The sequence below is a fragment of the Podospora bellae-mahoneyi genome (assembly GCF_035222275.1).
Source record: "Podospora bellae-mahoneyi strain CBS 112042 chromosome 1 map unlocalized CBS112042p_1, whole genome shotgun sequence".
NCBI classification, from domain to species: domain Eukaryota; kingdom Fungi; phylum Ascomycota; class Sordariomycetes; order Sordariales; family Podosporaceae; genus Podospora; species Podospora bellae-mahoneyi.
Window position 1 is genome coordinate 5,844,715 of NW_026946359.1, and position 17,751 is coordinate 5,862,465.

A 17,751-nucleotide genomic window follows, 5' to 3' on the forward strand; every position below is an offset into this window, starting at 1 on the left:
TTTATCAAAAGTGTCTTTTTCGGCGCCCTGGTGGGTTCAGCCTTGATATCCAATTCTTACGATCCTTCACGAACACATAGCATTACTGCATTGCATTATTTGGCGGCTATTTTTTGGGGGCGGGATTTTTCTATTTTTTTTTTAGCTTTATTGCACATACCCCCAATAATCTCGTCACCCCCTTGAGTTTTCTTTTTTGAAAGTTTACATGATCGGAACAATTGATGGGCTAAAGAAGGATATGCATCTTGGGCAAAGAGCGGGTGATGAGAAGATTCATGGAAAGGGTTTACTTATTATACATGGGACAGCTGGGAAGATATACATGGCGAAACGTATACTGTACATAATAGTTAATACCCCCAAATGGAAAGACCACAATGTTCCGATCAAATACTGTTCAAACTTTGTGATTTTTGGTGAACACGTGATGCATTATACATTCTTCGGTCAGATCGAACATACCAAACCACTTCCAATCCTGTGAATGTTGATACTGATGTATTATTCACCGTGAAGAGTATCGCAATATCCTAACTTCTTGATACCTAGGTAAATGATTGCCATGAAAGCTAGCACCTATTCGTTCATTCCTCATATCAACCTCAACCCTTTCCCAGAAAACCCACTCAAAACCTCCAAGTCTGTTCAAACAGTTTGTTTAGTCTTGGACGGCCCATGTCCCACATGCGGATGTCTCTAATCACCGGTGAGACTTGCCCGTCAATCGTCGAGATATGTCCTCCTATTATCGGGGCAGGTCCGCCGACCATCCACAGAGAATTACACCCCTTCCATCCAGCAATCACCCCCCTTGTGCACACCGCACCTATCAAACAACTGCAGGGCACCCAAACACTCTACCCAATGGCATATTTCCTCAAACTGAGAATCAATCGCACCCTCTCCCTCTAAGAGCTCTAGCCACCTCATGAACCGGGGCCTGTCACGGAAATTGCAGCTCTCTCTATCGGGATGATGGGCTTCCACACGGAGCGAGCGGGCGCGAATCCACCTCCCAATCCAGTCCACAATCAACAGTACCTTAGGTACCACACCCAAACGTTTGACTATATGATCCAACTCGGGCTTGCTTTGGTGTTGGTTGATTGTTGGGGGAGGGGCCAATGGGTGGTCATTGGGTGAGAGTTATTGATATTTACTGGGGGAGCGGCGTTGAAACAAGTCATTGACAGAACAAGATTTTTGGGACGGGTTTACTTGTGTCGTATGGATGGTTTCGGGATATAGTTCGTTGGCTTTACCATACTAAATCGTTCGATTCTTCTTATTGAGAAAAGAGCTGTCAGACCAAGTGGTTATAAGCTCTCGAATACTCCGTGGGCTGTATCACTTTGCCAGATATCGTTACGCTGGAAAGACTTCAGATGGTCGTGGTGGAATGATGTTCACGGTTTAACTGATGCAACATGTCTCATGCTTGATATGCCTGGAATCGGCGCCTCATTATCATTATTTCAAGCCTTTCAATGCTATCATATGAGTACAACAGCCCCATCTACCCCCTCCCAACTCCATACTCCCCAATACCCACCCTCACACCCCCCGTCTCAGCCTCCGTCACCTCCCCAAAAGTAACATATCTCCCCCTCTCCCCCTCCGATCCCTCCGTCTTCTCCCCTCCTTGCCCCCTTCCCTTCCACCATCTCCAAACCCCACCCCCGTTCTCAACCTCCTGCCTCCTGCTATAAACCTCCCCCAACTCCGCCCTCACATTCGAATCGCAAAGATAATACACCCACCCAACCAACCCCATCCCGTCACCCCCCGGATTCACCGGCATATACGGGTACCTCACCGCAACTAAATTCCACCCAAGCACCAAAATCATCAACACCAACGTCCCCACCACCGACCAAGCACACGCCTGGTGAGTCTCCCACGTAAGCCAAGGAACAAACGGTATGTTGGACAACAACGGCGGGGTCAGCTTCGACAACACCGTCACAGCCGCCACGGCAGGGACGACAAATGATCTATCCTGGAGGCTGTAAAAGACGCTAGAGGGGGTGAGGGCCTCAAAGACGTGCAGGGGGGGAGGGGTGGTGAAGAAGCGGTTGGATCGTCTGGTGCCGTCTGTCTGGAGGAGGCGGGGTTGGCGGGAGAGGAGGCGGTAGGGTTCTCGGGTTGCTATGTCTGTTGGGAAGTGGTTAGCTATCTGGTTTTAAAGAATAGGGGTAGGTGAGGTACTTACTGAAGAAGTAAGAATCCCAAAACAGCGAGATGATGAAACCCAAACCGGCAAATAAGGCGCGCACACCGAGGTTCTGTGAGTTCATAAAGATCTCAAAGGCCGAGTCGTGAAAGCTTGTGAGCTCGTAGTACAAGATCATGATGAGAAAGGCGATGATGGTGAGGAGAAAGACCACCTGGGCAATGTAGTCTTGTGCTACTGGGTTGAGAGAAAACAGCTTCTTGGTTATAGAAGACACCTCCTCGCTTGTCTTCTTGTCACTTGTCTTCTTGTCGCTTGTCTTCTTGCTCGCGCTGGGCTGTTTCTGCCCTTCGTTTGGCAGTGTAACAAGGGCCAGGTGTGGCCTGTTTGTGTTCGACCGATTCGTCAAGTGCATCACTGTGCAATACGGACCATACTTTTTCTGTGACGACGACTGTGACGAGGACAGTCCCAGGGATGTCTCGCTGGATGTGGACGTTGCTGTTGGGGAGTGCCTCGGGCTGGGCGGCAGTAGTGGCGCCTGCGCAACTTGACGCAGGGCAAACTTATGGTCGCTCAGTTCCTTGATCATCTTCTCTCTTTCGACGTACTTGTCCGTGATGTTGACTTTGGCCTTGTGGATGGTTTCTCGTGTTGTCTGCTCCGTAAGGAGCGCAGCAACACCAGCAATACTCCTCATATCCGATCCGCAGTTTCTGTGCCAGTTCCACATTGCGAATATCAAAAAGACAACCACAGCTAGACTTAAACTCAAAAAGACCTGTACAAGCCGACCCGGCGCCCGGAAGATAGCAATCTCCATAAAACAGCCAGCAAAGCTGTCGATTGTACAACCTCCATGGAGCTTAAAGCCAATAGCTTCTGTTGCGAACGAGGCGGTAGCAGAGGAGACAAGAATCAACATCTGCGAGAGCAGCAAACCTGGCTCTCTTGAATGAAACAAGAGACGCCAACTGGTGAAGAAGCCCTTGATGCCACCTGTTGTAAGAAACAATGAGTCCTCGGCCGATGACCCATCGGAGCGGCGTGACATGGCTTTCAAAGGTAGTAGCGCCTTGACGTGCGAATCGATGATTTGCGCCAGGATAGTGAGCGGTAACGTGATGATGATGGGCAGGAACGATGCCAAAAGATAAGTACCCCATGAAACCGTGTCCAAGGTGGCGGGATTCCCGTCGCGGTCATCGTCCCAGGCGCGAAAGATACCGGCGTCATCTTTGGACCACACTGTGGCCACAGGTCGACCGCTGGAATCTGTAATCGTGACCCCCCAGTTGTATGTTGTGGGCACCTGCGTGGTTACCGTTGCCGTGGGAACCCCGTTAGAATCACGCATAGTGATGGTCTTGGGAACAAGAGGAAATTTGCCCGTCGCAGTCGTCAACACTCCGTTATCGTCATACCCAGTGACAGTGGCAAACTTCAGAGTCGCAAAAGCAGTGATCGTTGCGATCGGTGTAGTCCCATGCCCACCTGTCATTGTTCTTGTCCGCCATACCCATCGCCCGCCGTTCACAATGACTGTGGCCGTAGGTTTCCCCTTGTCATCGAAGAGGGTTCTTGGTTGGTTCGCTGAGCTCCTCCCATGTCCGGTGATTGTGGCAGTCGGCCTGCCATTACTGTCTGTCAAGGTCATAACGGTTGTTGTATATACCGGCGTTTCAGCAGGCACCCAAACAGGCGTAGTCACCGTGGTGGTGGGCTTTCCGTCAATATCACTCAGAGTGTAGGTCGAAGGAACATATGACCCCTGGCCCGGTCCTGTCACCACGACATCTTCGTATATGAGCTCAGTGGTTGTGACTGATGGAAGAGGGTTAAACAGAGTAGCAGTAACCGGTCTGGTTTCCACAATATCTGGGGCGACCTTTGCACACGGCCGAGCACCGTCGGATGCAAATTCGTTGTACTCTACCATGATCGATGGATTGAGAGCGCGCATGTCGCGTTGGGCTGTTGCAACCCTTGACCACTCAGACCAACACGAGGGCTCCAGAAAGACGAAGGCAGGGCCGTCGCAAATGATCGTACAGTCCGATTCGGTTGCTTTATCCAGTGGAAAGAAGTTGATACTGCTGATAAACTTTACTGGGGTGCGGACGTATGGTATGTCCCCAGGCGGAGAACTTTTCCAATATGCCACATGCCAGAAGGATAGCCTGATTCGGTATCCCGCTATTTGTCCATACTTGTCCTTGGGCGGCACTCGACGCTGTATTCCATAGGGGCTGGTTCTGTTTGGGCTCAAAGTTCCGTTGGTCGGAACGTTTATGACAGGATATCCGATACGCTCACCGAATTCCATGGCCTCTGTTGGCAGGGCATCCCATCCTAACGTTGCCGTTGACGTTGACGTTGAAGTCGACGTTGAGATCAAGATCGGCTCCGGGGTGAACACTGAGCTGCTGGTGTTTTGCGGGAAAGATGTGAAGACCGGAGGAGCCGTGCTTGTTGCAGATGGCGTTCCAGTGGACGAGAATCCAGTGGTTGTGGACAACTGGGACGAGTCTTCCTCTGCTCTAGCCTTATAGAGGCGTGGTGCCAGGAAGGGGCCATAGGCTCCGGTACCGTCTTCGTACCCGTACTTATTAAGGACGGGCAATCGGTTTTCCGCGATTGTGATTGTTCGAAAACCATATTCGAGTGCCACAATGAGGCCAATGATGCTAGCACGATGAGTCTTGTTAGCAAACCTTGATCATGAAAGTGGAGAAGAGGCACCTACTAGAGACCGATTGCAATCAAGAAAGGAGTTCTGAGGACCAAAGGCTTCGTGTTGTGAAGATTCTCGTCTGGTTCTTGAGACTGAGTATCACTCGATGGCGGCGACCTAGTCCGTAGGGCCTTGAAAGGCGCCTTCAAAATTCTGGACATGGTCGGCTTACAACAAGCACGCCGACTTCCGCGAGATCCAAGACGGTGAGAGAGTCGTGGTCAGGCGTGAAACTCGGGGTCAGGCGGGGGAGAAGCCCACTCCCTTGTATACCCATGAAGAAGGGAAAGCCATCACGTCGATCTGAGTCGTCTGCGGGCCATCTCTAATGCCGTTGCTCAAGACCCTTGCTCATCTGTTCATCAATGCAACGACACCATCGCGTCTCAGCGACCAGAATGAGACCCAAGAGCCGCGAGGTACCGGCATAACCTCTATGCATCTGGCCGGTTAGGGCTACAGTTTTCGGGTCAGTACTAGCCAAGCGTGTGCCAATATTTGTGTTGCTTACTATCTGAGAGGCACAGCCTCGAGATATACACCCATGTATCGTTGCCGTAGTGGCTCGCTTGGATTGAGTAACCACTCGGGTAAAAAAAGCTAGTCCAACAGACAAGGTCTAGGTCGGCGTGCAACTGTGACTCCAGACAGCCTTGCAGATTTGGGAAATGATTCTCGGCGCCGACGACTCATCGTCCACCTATGGAATGCTACGCTTGCCGGACGACTAGACGTAGTAAGCTTAGCATAAGGCGCAGCACCAACAAAGGTACCTACTTTTAGAGGCAATTCAGACAAAGGTACCGGCATTTGAGGCCGTTGAGAAGAATCAAGAGGTGATAACGTGATGGAGTCTTTGCGCAAGCCTTTGGGGGCCACGGGCGCAAACCTCCACTTCCGTCCCCCCCGCCCCTTGTTTAGCCCCAACACACTCGCGTCCTCGAACGGCCGACCTGAGCACCTTCCTGTTAGAACATTGGGACAAACTTTGTTCATCCATCAAGATCGTGGGAGCAATAGAGTTGCTGTCACGTTACCAGGTACCCGAAATGTAACAACTAGATCATGAAATCAATCGATATCCTAAACCGTCCACAACAGTGTCATAGGCATCATACACATCATATCAATTTGAGCCTCCCAACCCAGCCACACAACGCCGAAACATCATTCAACTTCTTACATATCATATCTCTGCCTCCAACCTCCAGTAGCCACCCGCGGGGCATTTAACTTTTCATCCACCACTCTCCCCATTGCCATCCCCTCATCCTCACTCTCCTCCCCATCATCATCGTCAGCCTCGTTGTACCCATGCACGCTTGCCGTTCCCGTATCATTCGCCGAGCCGTTCCACGAACTAGCGACCAGTACCGGCGCATTCGGATGCCATCCCACATCTCTCACAATAGTACTCCAGTCATTCTCGAAGCTATGCAATCTATACCGCCTCGTCCTGAGTCTCGCGTTGCTTCCAGTGGCTGGCTCTGTGGCTTTTTGAACGTCAATGGTCTTCGCGAGTGTGGCGTCCATGTTCCAAATGTATACATGCCCATCTGCACTTCCAGAGTAGACGTATCGACTATCTGTGCTGTTGGGTGGCGAAAAGTGGCATCTGATGAGTGTCCTCTGAACCTTGTGTCCACGGAAAGTCACGACTGAGTTGTCGTGCGGGTGCTGATACCATCGTGAGTCGTCATATTCTTGCCAGCGGTAGTCGAACTGATAATCTGGAGATTGAGTGATGGCCGTTGGGTTTGTTGAAAGGAAGGTGGAGGTAGACATTGCTTTGCGCAGGTCCCACAGTTTCATCGACTGGTCTTTACCATTGGAAAGGATGTAACGACCATCCTGCTTGGAGTCGATATATGTAAGGCCTTCGGTGTGTCCTACAAAGGCCCCGGCTGGGCGGCCATCACCAATGGAACGGGTGTCCCATACTTTAATCGTACTATAGAGACATGGCATCAGTTACCATCTCAAGACTTTCTGTGCAGAAAAGGAGAAAACCTACCAGTCATCTGAGCCGGAGTACAGGATGTGAGGAGAGTTCTTGTCGGCAAAGCAAACGGCGTTCACATCGTCGTTATGCCCATGAACATGATGTAGTGTTGTGCGTGTTTCGATGTCATACACTACCACGGAGTCGGTATTCGTGCCCGCGACAAGCTGACGCCCATCGCCCGAGAACCTCACGGAGAAGATGGCAAAGCTCCCACCATATCCAGGCTGACTGTGCCCTCCGGCAAAGTTAAGTGTGTATGAATCGCCGGTATCCTTCGGGTCGGTGGGAGCAATCGCAACTTCAGGCTGCAACGACGTAAACGCCAGCCAGCGGTTATCAGGACTGAGGTCGGCATCGGTCATCGTCCATTGACCAAACGGGTAGTCGAACGTTTTGTAGTACTTCCAGTCGTAAACATTCGAGGTATCGTATAACCGTACTTTAAAGTCTTTGTTGCAGGTGTAAAAGAAGTTGCCATCGTCGGAGAACTGGCCGCAACAAACGGGATCGTCGTAATGGATAATCATCTCTGGCTTGGATACCGGTATCATCTGTTGCAGCATCATTCCTCGATTCCTCAGCTGCTCAGCCTTGCCGCCCAGACCTAGCTCTCGATCGAGAATCCTCCTCGAGATATCCTTATACCTCCGATCACGGATATCAAACGACCCAAACGCCCCCGACTCCATCAGTTTCCTCCCCTCCTCACTCGGTACCTTGGGAAACCTATCCGGGTCTTGTCTGTTGGTCCGCCGCTGATACATCATCTCATCAACCTCGGCATCATCAAAAATCAAGTCCGTAAGATCATGCCCTCTCAGCAAAGCAAGAATCTGTCGCTGGCTCAACCCAACTGCCCCCGAAGCACCTACAAATCGTCAGCCGGGTGTCATCAATCACCCCCACTCAACACTCACCATTCCCAACAAGTCTCACAATTCTCCTCAGTAGCTGACCCCCCTCCCTCTCCTCGGCAGTAGCTTGATTATCATCATCTTCTTCTTCATATTCTTCATCTTCTTCCTCTTCTTCCTCTTCTTCATCTTCTTCATCCTCATCATCCTCATCATCCTCATTACCGACCGGAACCTGCTCCAATACAACCTCCAACTCGAGTCCCTCCGCATCGCCGGACGCATGAAGCCGCTCATGTTCTGCCATTTCTTCCCTCAAAATTTCATCATAATACTCCTGGTCATGTTCCTCTCCGTCTTCGACCCGCTCGCGAGTAGCTTCATGCATCGAATACGGGACGTAGGAGGTCCAGTCGTCGGAATCCAGCGGGCCGCCATCGTTGGGGTCGCCGCGGTAATTGTCGCTACTCATTGTGGTAGACTGAAAAACTGTTGAAACGTCGACGCTGAAAGTCCAAAGTGTTGTTGTATTTCGACTGGCTGAAGCCAGCTGTGGTGAGAGGCAAGTCAATTGATAAGCCACGAGGGGTAGTTCAAATGCGCTTTAACAGATCGCTCTTCAAAAGCAAGAAATATCACTCGTGACAAGCAAACGAGTTATCAAAAGCGCATCATGAAGAAAAGAGCAAAGCAATTGTTTCATTGACTGAATGGATGACACGGGCATGGCACCTCACTTCGCCGCCGTTGTACCAGAGCCACAAGCTATCTCACCCACCCTTCCCGCACTGAACACCGGCCGATATATGCTAGTGACGACATTGCTGGGACAAATCGGATGTTGGGCTCTGGGGAGGTCGCTATCATGCGGAGTTTAGCACCGGAGTTAACTTTGTGAGGGGAATGAGTGAGGGGCAATCAATCGGCTGGGTGGGGCGGTGATCGTGCTGACAAAGCACATCTCAACATCACTTTCATCTGAAGATATGATCAACCCTAACCCTCACTTGAAATCAGAAGGGACAAGTTCACCGAGGTCAATCAACTTTCATCTACTTTATATGTCATATAGAAGATATATTGTAAGCGTTTTACACAGCCGGGACTCATCAACACAAGTCTGTCTCGGTATGTCTGTTGCCCCTCTTGACTCACCTGCCGTGCCCACATAGCATCCAACCCCTTATCGGCATGGCTCCTCTCCTCAGCTGAGAGCTCCCCACATATAATCCAATAAGCTGATGCCACATCTCACACAAACAAAGAACTCCATTGTTCCAAATGGCCGTGTGGTGTAGTGGTAGCATACTTGCTTTGGGAATTTCCTCTCATAAGCTGTTGCAAGTGGTCCCAGGTTCGAGCCCTGGCTCGGCCCCAATGTTTTGATGTTAATTCATCATTATCGTGATACCTTTTTGGTACATCATGAGATTCGACTGCATAACCTCACAATTATGCACAAGAGTAAATGTAAAGGGCCATCCATCACACACACAGCATTCACTACGATAAAATCAAAGTCTACTATTTTTCATCTCTATCCAAATATTTACTCCTCCAACCAACATATCCCATCTATCTAATCATCATCCCAATGCCTCCTACTGATAATAATGGGCCTCGCCGGATCCCACGGCCCATAAATCTCATTCTTGTACTTTTGCATCCCAATCAACCACCAACTGCACCCCCCAATCGCAACCGCACTGATCAAACACCCAATCACCATCCCGGCCAGTCCTCTCTTCCATGGCCACGACGTCGCCGGTGCCTCCCCTAATATGATCCCCACTCCACCCCCCGCTCCCAAAACCAACAGCACAGTCAAAAGAAAATGATACCGCCAGCTTCGGTGCCTAGCGTATGATCTGAAAACTGGAAACAGGCCAAACACCTCGATGCTGAAGAGCGTGAGGGAGAAGACTTGGCCTGTGGAGGGAAGGCGGGAGGCAAGGACGGTGGACGCCATGAGAGCGGCGTTGGTTGACAAGGAAGCGACCGGCATTTTCTTGGTTTTGTGCGGGCCAGAGATGTGGGAGGGGGTGCCGCCTGAGTAGTCGAAGAAGAAGATGTTGATTGCTAGGAGCCAAAAGGACATGGCCCAGATGGAATCGGAAGAGGTGGATCGGGTGAGGGACTTGAGGATGGGGGATAAGCCCAGCAAGGTGAAGTAGATGAGGATGGCGGATTTGATGGTTGATACGCGAAGGTACGCGCGTGTGTTGGGGAGGGAGTCTGGGTCGGAGTCGTGGTTTGGACCCCTGGTGCTGGTTGGGGAGTTGGCGCTGTTCTGCGATGTTACCGAGTGAACTGAGGAGACAGAGCGCGAGTGTGAGTGTCCTGGAGTCAGGAGCTTAGGTGCTGTTGAGTTGTGGGAGGTATTATCATGATGCTGGTGAGGTGTCGGATTTGGTCGGTGGTTGTATTGGAGGAGATTGGTAGTCGAGCTGGCTGCTGATGGTAGGTTCGAGGTGCTCGATATGCTAGCTGTGCTGATGTTATTCGGCAATGGTTGGTGAAGACTTGGCCCAGGTAAAGAGTCTTGTCGCCGAGGGGGTCGGTATTCTCTGTAAATTCGCCCATCCCGCATGCTCCTTGTCATGTCACCGCTTTCGCCAGCACCGGTCTGGTCCTCCTGGGTCATCCACCAATCCCATAGCAGCCAACCGAGAAACGTCGCAAAGCTCCCCCATCCGACTACCGACACGGGGCTCACCCTCTCCTGAAATATGCCCACAAAGCAAACAATGAATATTATGACGGAGCAGACATGCTGCAAGATGACAGTCGAATCGGCGACCAGGGGCCAGAAGTCATACGGCTGCACCCGTGGGTTGCGCTGTAGGTTCTCGAGAAAGGTCGCTTGGTCGGTATAGTTGTCGGGATCTGCAATGCGCTCGTGTTAGGTCAGGAGCAACCACAAGAGAATGGTGTCCAGTATGCGCACATGATTGCTTCACCCATAAGAGCTTCTGGAAGCGCTTCCGCCTTCTACTACGACTCCTGCTCGTGTCATTACGCCTGATGTGCCGTGGCCGCGTATCGAGACCGGTATCGAAGAGGCCAGGCTGTCTGGGTGGTGAAATAGGGGTATATGCGTCCTCGGGGGCCAGATGGGATGGGTCGGCGCGGTGTGACTTGAGGCTCGCTGGGACGGTCGAGGAGCGCACCAGGGCTGGGAAGGGCTTCTCAAAGTCGGAGGGAATGGCCGATTGATGGAGGCCCGACGGAGGGGCCATGGGGTGGAGTCACTGCTCTCCCATATGCACAATGATATTGTCGATGAATGCCACAGCAGTGCTAAACATGTAGGGGAGGAATCGGATGTGTTCGCCAGCAGCAAAGCCCGCATTGGCAAGCCATTGCACTGGCGTGTGGCAGGCAATACCTGCCCCTTGGCACCGAGCACGCTAAAAGCTTGGGCCACTTCTTGATTTGTGGGGCCCTCAACGGGGCACGCCTTGTCAGGTCCCGCCATCCACCTTCCGTCTTGACCACATCAAACCTCAGGAGAAAGAGTTCAATTTTCTGTCATCACTCAGTCCCTTGCTTGTCGTATTTTCTGGACATGCTGCACACGTACGCCTGCTCCCACAGACATGGGTAATCAGGGCGATTTAACATGAGCGACTCCTACGACGCGTAAGCAATGATCCATCGTCACCAACATATCTCCAAAACCAGCTGGAGCTTTTCATGGTTCCATTCACTTCAAAGATTAAGCATGCAACCTTTCCAGGCACAAGACTAGGATCCCGCCTTCGGACCGCCTGTGTAACCCAACAAAAGGCCTGATAATCACCCAAGGTGTACCTCATGCATGAAGGGGTCAGTCAAGCTTTTTCCTGTTCTCCTCCCGAGCGGCATCCGGGCCATGACTGGCATCGTCAAGCTTTCTAGGAGTTGGCCTCGACCGCTCCAGCCAACGAGTTCCGCTGTTTTGGATGCGTATTGATGCGGCGAAGTTGTAAGTCTTCAGGGGCTGCATATTCATTGCATTTCTCGGCGATGGATATACCCTATTCTAGCTCAACGGCCGTGGATGAGCATAGGAGGCATCCGTTGTCAAAGTGGGCCATCAGCAGCTCAGAAGCTCGTGTTACAGATGCAGACAGGCCTTTTATACAAGTGGCGCCTTGCTTCCAGTTCAGAGCCATTGAAACACCTACTGGGGCAGCTGAAGATGCAGAACTTACTTGGCCCCACGAAGCCAAGACAAAGATCGCATGAACCGCGGCTTGCTGGAGAATTAACACGATGTCAAACGGCGTCGTTTTGGGTAACTCGTATGATGGGTCGTTGGTCCGGAACGGCGACCGATTATTGAAATACGAGATCTCTGTGTCGCTACGACTTCCCCCCTCCCTTTTCAGCACCCCCCAAGAGAAGGGCGAGAAGGACAGGGCTGCCAGGTTGACCCAATCTTTTCCGGCACCTACCGATATGCATGCAACGTGCCGCTCACAGCTTGTCTTAGCACGCGCAGCTCTCTCGCTCGTCCTCGCCGTCGTCTGGCACATGGCCATTTTCTAGCGTGGGCCGCTCCATGATCGGCTTCGCCGTTTGCCCACCGGTGGCATAATGGTCGCGAAAAAAAAAAGCTGGGGATCCGTTGGACGCCTTCCCCCACAACGGCCGACTGGCAACAAAGTCAGCGCATCATCACATTGTTCCAAGAGGTGGTCACCACAGTATAAATCCGATACACGACAGACTGCCTGCCTTGGACCAGGCGCCAAGAGCAGATTGAAATGCACTGCGGCGCAGTGGTTCGGTTGGTGTAGACCCTCCGGGTGCATAGCGGCGTCTAGCACACGGGGCCTGTTGGCCTGGTGCGCCCTGCTTATGGACGTCGTCCTATGTGAGCTCGACGCTATCGTGAAATGCCCTGCTTGGTGGTGGCTTCCCGTCTTCATAAAGACCCAACCACCCACACTACCTTCGCGGGGCCAAACACGCCGTCCTTTTCAGCTTCTCCGACTTCCCCTCCCGTGTAACGGCGTTTGTAAGCCCAATTTCTGCTCTTCCTCCATTTAGCCTGCTGCATAGCATCTGTACTCGGTGTTTCTTGTCTTTCAACATATTGCGCTCCGCATATTCAGCTGTCTGGGCCTGCCTCTGCCAATTACCCGGCCTCACTGACTTTCGACTTTCCTCATCGCTGCGCATTATTGCGCCTCGGCAAGCTCCTGCTCCCCTTCCTTTGTTTGGATTATTCCACTACCGCCCTCTCGGTTTCGAAGCCCGACGTCAGTCTTTGTTCTTTGTCGCTGGGGTGCTCCTTAAAAGGACGCAAGAGCGACCAACCCGTGAGTTCTTGGATTGCCCGAGTTAAATTGTCGCACCTTGGTCGCATATGAAAATGAGGTGGTACATTGTGCTTGGCCTTGCGCATATGGCGACATGCTCGCCTGTGCCTGTTTTGTTGAAGGAACGATTGGAAATCTTCTCGGACGCTGCCAATGGAGTGGTGACTGTCCTCCAGTCCCGGTCGAGCGAGCTCTCCAGTGTTATCTCCGAGAGGAGTGAAGATGGATCTGCGCAAACACCAAGAGAAGTCGCTTCACCGCAGTTGCGACCGCTCACAAAACACCGGCCTGCCGCGCAAACATGGGAGGACGAAATGGATGCGCCTGTCGTGACACTGGGCGATGAGGACTTGCTTGAGGTTACCGAGACCGACGTCGATATCACCACCTTTGCGTCGTTCGCCCGACCAGGAATGCCGTGTCGTCATGGGAGGCTACTACGCGAAAACAACGATATGCTCATCATCTATCTTGCAACGTCTTTCCTTCTTGTGGTGGTAATGGTGGAGACTTGGGGTAGCTATGTGAGGAGGTAAGTCATAGTTGACAAAGTATGGATGGAAGGGCTTCACTAACGATACATGATAGACAAGAGCAAGGCACGATCAGGTTAGAAGAGAGCCCAATTCGAGAGATGTGCTCAATCCAGTCAGAAGCTGCTCCGGATGTCCCCAAGGATGTGTCGGATGAGAAGAAAGCCTTGCTGTGAAGATGAGCAGGGTATAGCTCGAAATTCGCCTCGATACCTCTTTTCCGATGGCTATTAGGCCAACCTGAAGCTCGACTGTGTGTCAGCATATCATCAGAACCAACAACGAATGGCCTCAAGACCAACATTCGTGAGGACTTGATAGGGCATGTTCATGTTCCGTTGCCATCGTCTGGCAACCGAGCAGGTGTTGCTTACTTTGAATATATCTCGCAAAAAATATAATTATCATTAAGCTCTCTCGTGCACTTGCTTATCGAACAATTTGTGCAACAACACTCGAGCACGTGTGGAATTTCCGTATGGTCACTCAGGAGTGGGCCGATGTGAGCTCCAGAAGGCCTCACTGCAGTCCAACGAGCCGAGCCCAACGTGTTCCGCTTCCATCCCTCACCCGCCTCGAGGAGATCTGAAAGAGCAAGTTACCTATCTCAAAGGGCGATATATGAGACATCCTATGACGTTAAGTGCGGCTTCTACACCCGTGCCAAGGACCATGGAGGCTGAGCCGGCCGCCCCGGGATCCGCCTTTCTTGCATATCGGCGCCGAAAATGCGGGGTTCGGAGGTCCCGACTGATCATTCCTACCCCGTGATGCCAAGCATTTCATCGCCAAGCCCTTGCAACTCCATCTTTGAGGCTGTTCGCTGTGATCACAAGCCACATCGGCAAGCGGCTCATGAGCAAGTCGACACTACTGACTGTATTCGTTGCATAAGTCGAGCTCGGGAATGCAGAGTGTGAGAACTAAGATTACCAACGAATACATCGGCGAATAAGACCTCTTGATTATCGTTAGGATGCAGAGAGAGCGGCGTGGTAAATGCCCACTGATGTTTCATGGCTTACGGAACTCTTATGCAGCCCAGCCTCTTCAACCCAATCACGAGCGATCCCAGAAGCCCAACTCAGCACAAACCCCCCTCCCTTGATACCCATGCCTTGCCTCAGGCCTTCAGCCTTCCTTTCCCTGATCCTCATCCGTCAGCCGTTCCCCGACCAACATCTTTTTGCTTTTCTTTTCTTTCAGATAAAAAGAATTCGGTTTCCCTCTTCCTGCAGAAAGTCGAGTCTGAAGCTTGCTGCAACCGCGTCACCTGTATCTTACGCCAAGACGAACTCACACTTGGTTCACCCCGCATTTTTGGGTCTCATCCGAACTCCGGGTCGACAAACAGTTTGCCCTGTGAAAGCTCAAACCCGGCATCTCACAGCTGCAAGCCAGCCGCGAGCTTACTTCCAGAAATAGCAAGACATAATAATGTCTCTGCAGGTTGACGATGGCGGCCGGCGCGCCCGGTCCCGTTCTCCGGGCCGGCGCGCCGATGTGGTGGAAGCATCACCGTACAGCTCTACCGACCGCGGATTCACGCCCTCTACGGTGACGGCATACAGCGAGTATGAACGACTCTCACAGTGGGGATCTGCCGCCGATGAGGACTTTTACGGCGCGAGACCTCCCTCGGTGGTGAACCTCCAGGGACAGGGTCACATCTATGGTGATCCTCTTGAAGCTGAGTACGGTCGATATAGCGGTAGAAGAGCAGACCGCGACCGGGACTCGGACAGCGACAGCCAGAGACGGAGATATCCTGAGATCAGAACCGCCGAGCCCTCGTCTTCGCCGAGAGACTCCCGCGATTCTTTCGGGAGGGAGTCCGATAAGGAGCGCCGCCGCAGGGAGAAGAAGGACAAGCTCCAGGATGATCTCGCCTACGGGAAGCTGCCGGGGCAATCCAAATATGATGCTCCTGTCCCCCAGTCCATCCCGATCCCGATCCCCAACCCTTCTGCCTCGACGCCATCGTTCAACTACGCCCAGCCGAGGCCTTACGAGTATGGTTCCGTCCCCAAGACAGACCGCTACGGCACCTCGCTCGAACCTGCCCCTCGCCCCGGCCGTTCCCCCTCTCCCGGCCCATCATCCCCCTTGAAATCCGCCATGAAGCGAACCTCTTCCCCTCTGCCACCAACGAATCGCATGTCAACCCTGTCGGTCCACAGCCCCCACCACTCCCTCTCCCTCTCCTCCGCCCCCCCTTCCCCGCTATTGGAAGCCTACCACGGAACGTACCAATCCATGTCACCCATGCCCTCCCCCCTGCTCATGCCCTCCTCTCCCGGACATCATATCCTCGAAGCGCTCTCCCCCCTCGGTTCAGACTCTGAATCCGAACAGAAGAAGAAACGACGCGCTAGGTTCCACGACCCGGTCGACGACGCTGCCAGGCTGGCAAAAGCCCTAAAGGGCGACCGCCGCCCTCCCGAAACAGAACCCCTCATCGAAATCCTGCCAGGCATGTCCCACGAGCAAATCATGGAGCTGCGCCAGGAATACAAGCGCCTTGTCAAAACCGGCACGGAAAGAAAGGGAGTCAACATTGCGAAACATATCCGTGCCAGGCTCAAGGATGAGGATCCCAGCTTGATGAAGGCGTGTTACGCTACTGCGCTCGGCAGGTGGGAGAGCGAGAGTTACTGGGCTAATTTTTGGTACCATGGGGATAAGACGCGGAGGGAGTTGCTGATTGAGAGTTTGATGGGGAGGTCAAACGAGGAGATTAGGCTGATCAAGGATGGGTTTAGTGACAAGAAGTATGGGAATTCTCTGACGAGGGCGATGAGGACGGAGCTGAGGGAGGACAAGTTTAAGAAGGCGGTGCTGATGGTGCTGGAGGGGGGGAGGCAGGAGGATGTTTGGGATGGTAGGGAGAGGAGGTGGAGGATTGATGCGGATTTGGTGGAGCAGGATGTTAGGGAGTTGTACAAGGCTGTCAAGAGCGAGAAGGGCGGGGAGAGTAAGATGTTGGAGATTGTGGTGGGGAGGGGGGAGGAGCATTTGAGGGAGGTGATGAGGGTTTATAGGGAAGTTAGTAGGGGAGGGAACTTTGCCAAGGATGCGCTGAAGAAGAGTGGGAATTTGGTGGTAAGTTCTCTCCAGTCCTGCAAGTTTTGAGCATGATGTTGACGCGTGACGAATATAGGGCGAGGTTCTAGCGCATATCCTCAACGGGGTGATCAACAAGCCCATGAGAGACGCCATGTTGCTCCAGCACGCGCTCAAGGCGTCCAAGAAGGACGAGCTGAGAAAGGAGCTGTTGATTTCGCGGTTGGTGAGGTATCACTGGGATGCCAATCACATGCAGCAGGTGAAGCGGGCATTTAGGGAACAGTATGGTCAGGATCTGAGCGACGCTGTGAAGGAGGGCACCAAGGATGAATGGGGTGCTTTCTGCAGGGCGTTGTGCATCACACGTATGCCTGATGCGGAAAAGGTTATTGCGAGGGTCGATATTCATCGGAAGTGAGAGAGACGTGATGAGCTGTTGAATGCAGGATGATAAGGTTGGATGAGATCACGTTGGAGATGATGGTTTTCTACGTTTGGTTGTATATTTCCTTGCTATACCATTTATCCTCTTTTCTTCTTTACAGAAATCGCTTCCTTCATTCTCTTCTTATACCATCGGAATTCGCTTTGAAGATTTGCCTGGATTTCATTCGATTTACTTTTGCCACATAGCATTCTCAATACATCCCCATACTATTAGCCAAGGTGTTCAAATCCCTTACCTTCAAAATAGCGCCAAAGATATTCATACTTCATCACACAAAACACACACAAAAAAAAGATATTTATCTTCCGACATGTAGTCTGTTTTGCTAAAAATGACAAGGGTGAGATTCGAACTCACGCCCCTTTCGAGACCACGGAACTTGTTTGCTTTCCTCAAGAGAAGTATCCAAGTGTGGATTAAGGGAAGATCCTTAACGTGGCGCCTTAGACCGCTCGGCCACCTTGCCTGTTTGTTTCTGATGTTTGCCGAGGGCCGGAAGAGGCATTTTTGCACAGGGCGTAGTGGTTGTGGTGGATATGGGGGATTGTGGTGAGGGTTTGGCTGGGGTAGCCCTTGCTGTGTGGGTTGTGGGTTGAGTGAAGCCGATGGAAAGCCGATAGCGTGCA

At 52.2% G+C, this 17,751-nt stretch overlaps 6 protein-coding genes and 2 non-coding genes across 8 annotated transcripts; 4 read left to right on the top strand and 4 right to left on the bottom strand.

Annotated features, from left to right (window-relative positions):
* Window positions 1–1,519: 1,519 nt before the first annotated feature.
* QC761_117490 (uncharacterized protein) lies at window positions 1,520–5,071 on the bottom strand (the record flags this gene model as incomplete). Its single annotated transcript, XM_062875031.1, has 4 exons — window positions 1,520–2,157; window positions 2,216–2,436; window positions 2,485–4,863; window positions 4,923–5,071. 4 exons carry the CDS (start codon window positions 5,069–5,071, stop codon window positions 1,520–1,522), a joined length of 3,387 nt encoding a protein of 1,128 aa, XP_062738256.1.
* A 1,018-nt stretch (window positions 5,072–6,089) lies between these two features.
* On the bottom strand, window positions 6,090–8,241 carry QC761_117500 (uncharacterized protein; the record flags this gene model as incomplete). Its single annotated transcript, XM_062875032.1, has 3 exons — window positions 6,090–6,861; window positions 6,925–7,783; window positions 7,833–8,241. 3 exons carry the CDS (start codon window positions 8,239–8,241, stop codon window positions 6,090–6,092), a joined length of 2,040 nt encoding a protein of 679 aa, XP_062738257.1.
* An 811-nt stretch (window positions 8,242–9,052) lies between these two features.
* QC761_0019780 lies at window positions 9,053–9,144 on the top strand. Its single transcript has one exon. It is a non-coding gene; the product is annotated as a tRNA-Pro (tRNA).
* Window positions 9,145–9,202: 58 nt separating this feature from the next.
* GPI2 (glycosylphosphatidylinositol anchor biosynthesis) lies at window positions 9,203–11,008 on the bottom strand (the record flags this gene model as incomplete). Its single annotated transcript, XM_062875033.1, has 2 exons — window positions 9,203–10,655; window positions 10,717–11,008. 2 exons carry the CDS (start codon window positions 11,006–11,008, stop codon window positions 9,349–9,351), a joined length of 1,599 nt encoding a protein of 532 aa, XP_062738258.1. The 3' UTR covers window positions 9,203–9,348.
* Window positions 11,009–11,017: 9 nt separating this feature from the next.
* QC761_0019800 (uncharacterized protein) lies at window positions 11,018–15,135 on the bottom strand (the record flags this gene model as incomplete). The annotated part of the gene is made up of 3 exons (XM_062872061.1): window positions 13,986–15,135; window positions 11,353–13,851; window positions 11,018–11,179 (listed from the first exon to the last, which is right to left on the bottom strand). The coding sequence occupies exons 2-3, from the start codon at window positions 11,368–11,370 to the stop codon at window positions 11,018–11,020; spliced, it is 180 nt and encodes a 59-aa protein (XP_062738259.1). The 5' UTR covers window positions 11,371–13,851; window positions 13,986–15,135.
* On the top strand, window positions 11,291–13,787 carry QC761_117520 (uncharacterized protein; the record flags this gene model as incomplete). The annotated part of the gene is made up of 2 exons (XM_062875034.1): window positions 11,291–13,610; window positions 13,667–13,787. Exons 1-2 carry the CDS (start codon window positions 13,126–13,128, stop codon window positions 13,785–13,787), a joined length of 606 nt encoding a protein of 201 aa, XP_062738260.1. The 5' UTR covers window positions 11,291–13,125.
* On the top strand, window positions 15,049–17,434 carry QC761_117530 (uncharacterized protein; the record flags this gene model as incomplete). Its single annotated transcript, XM_062875035.1, has 2 exons — window positions 15,049–16,713; window positions 16,772–17,434. 2 exons carry the CDS (start codon window positions 15,049–15,051, stop codon window positions 17,093–17,095), a joined length of 1,989 nt encoding a protein of 662 aa, XP_062738261.1. The 3' UTR covers window positions 17,096–17,434.
* A 23-nt stretch (window positions 17,435–17,457) lies between these two features.
* On the top strand, window positions 17,458–17,591 carry QC761_0019830. The gene has a single exon. It is a non-coding gene; the product is annotated as a tRNA-Leu (tRNA).
* The last annotated feature ends 160 nt before the right edge of the window (window positions 17,592–17,751 follow it).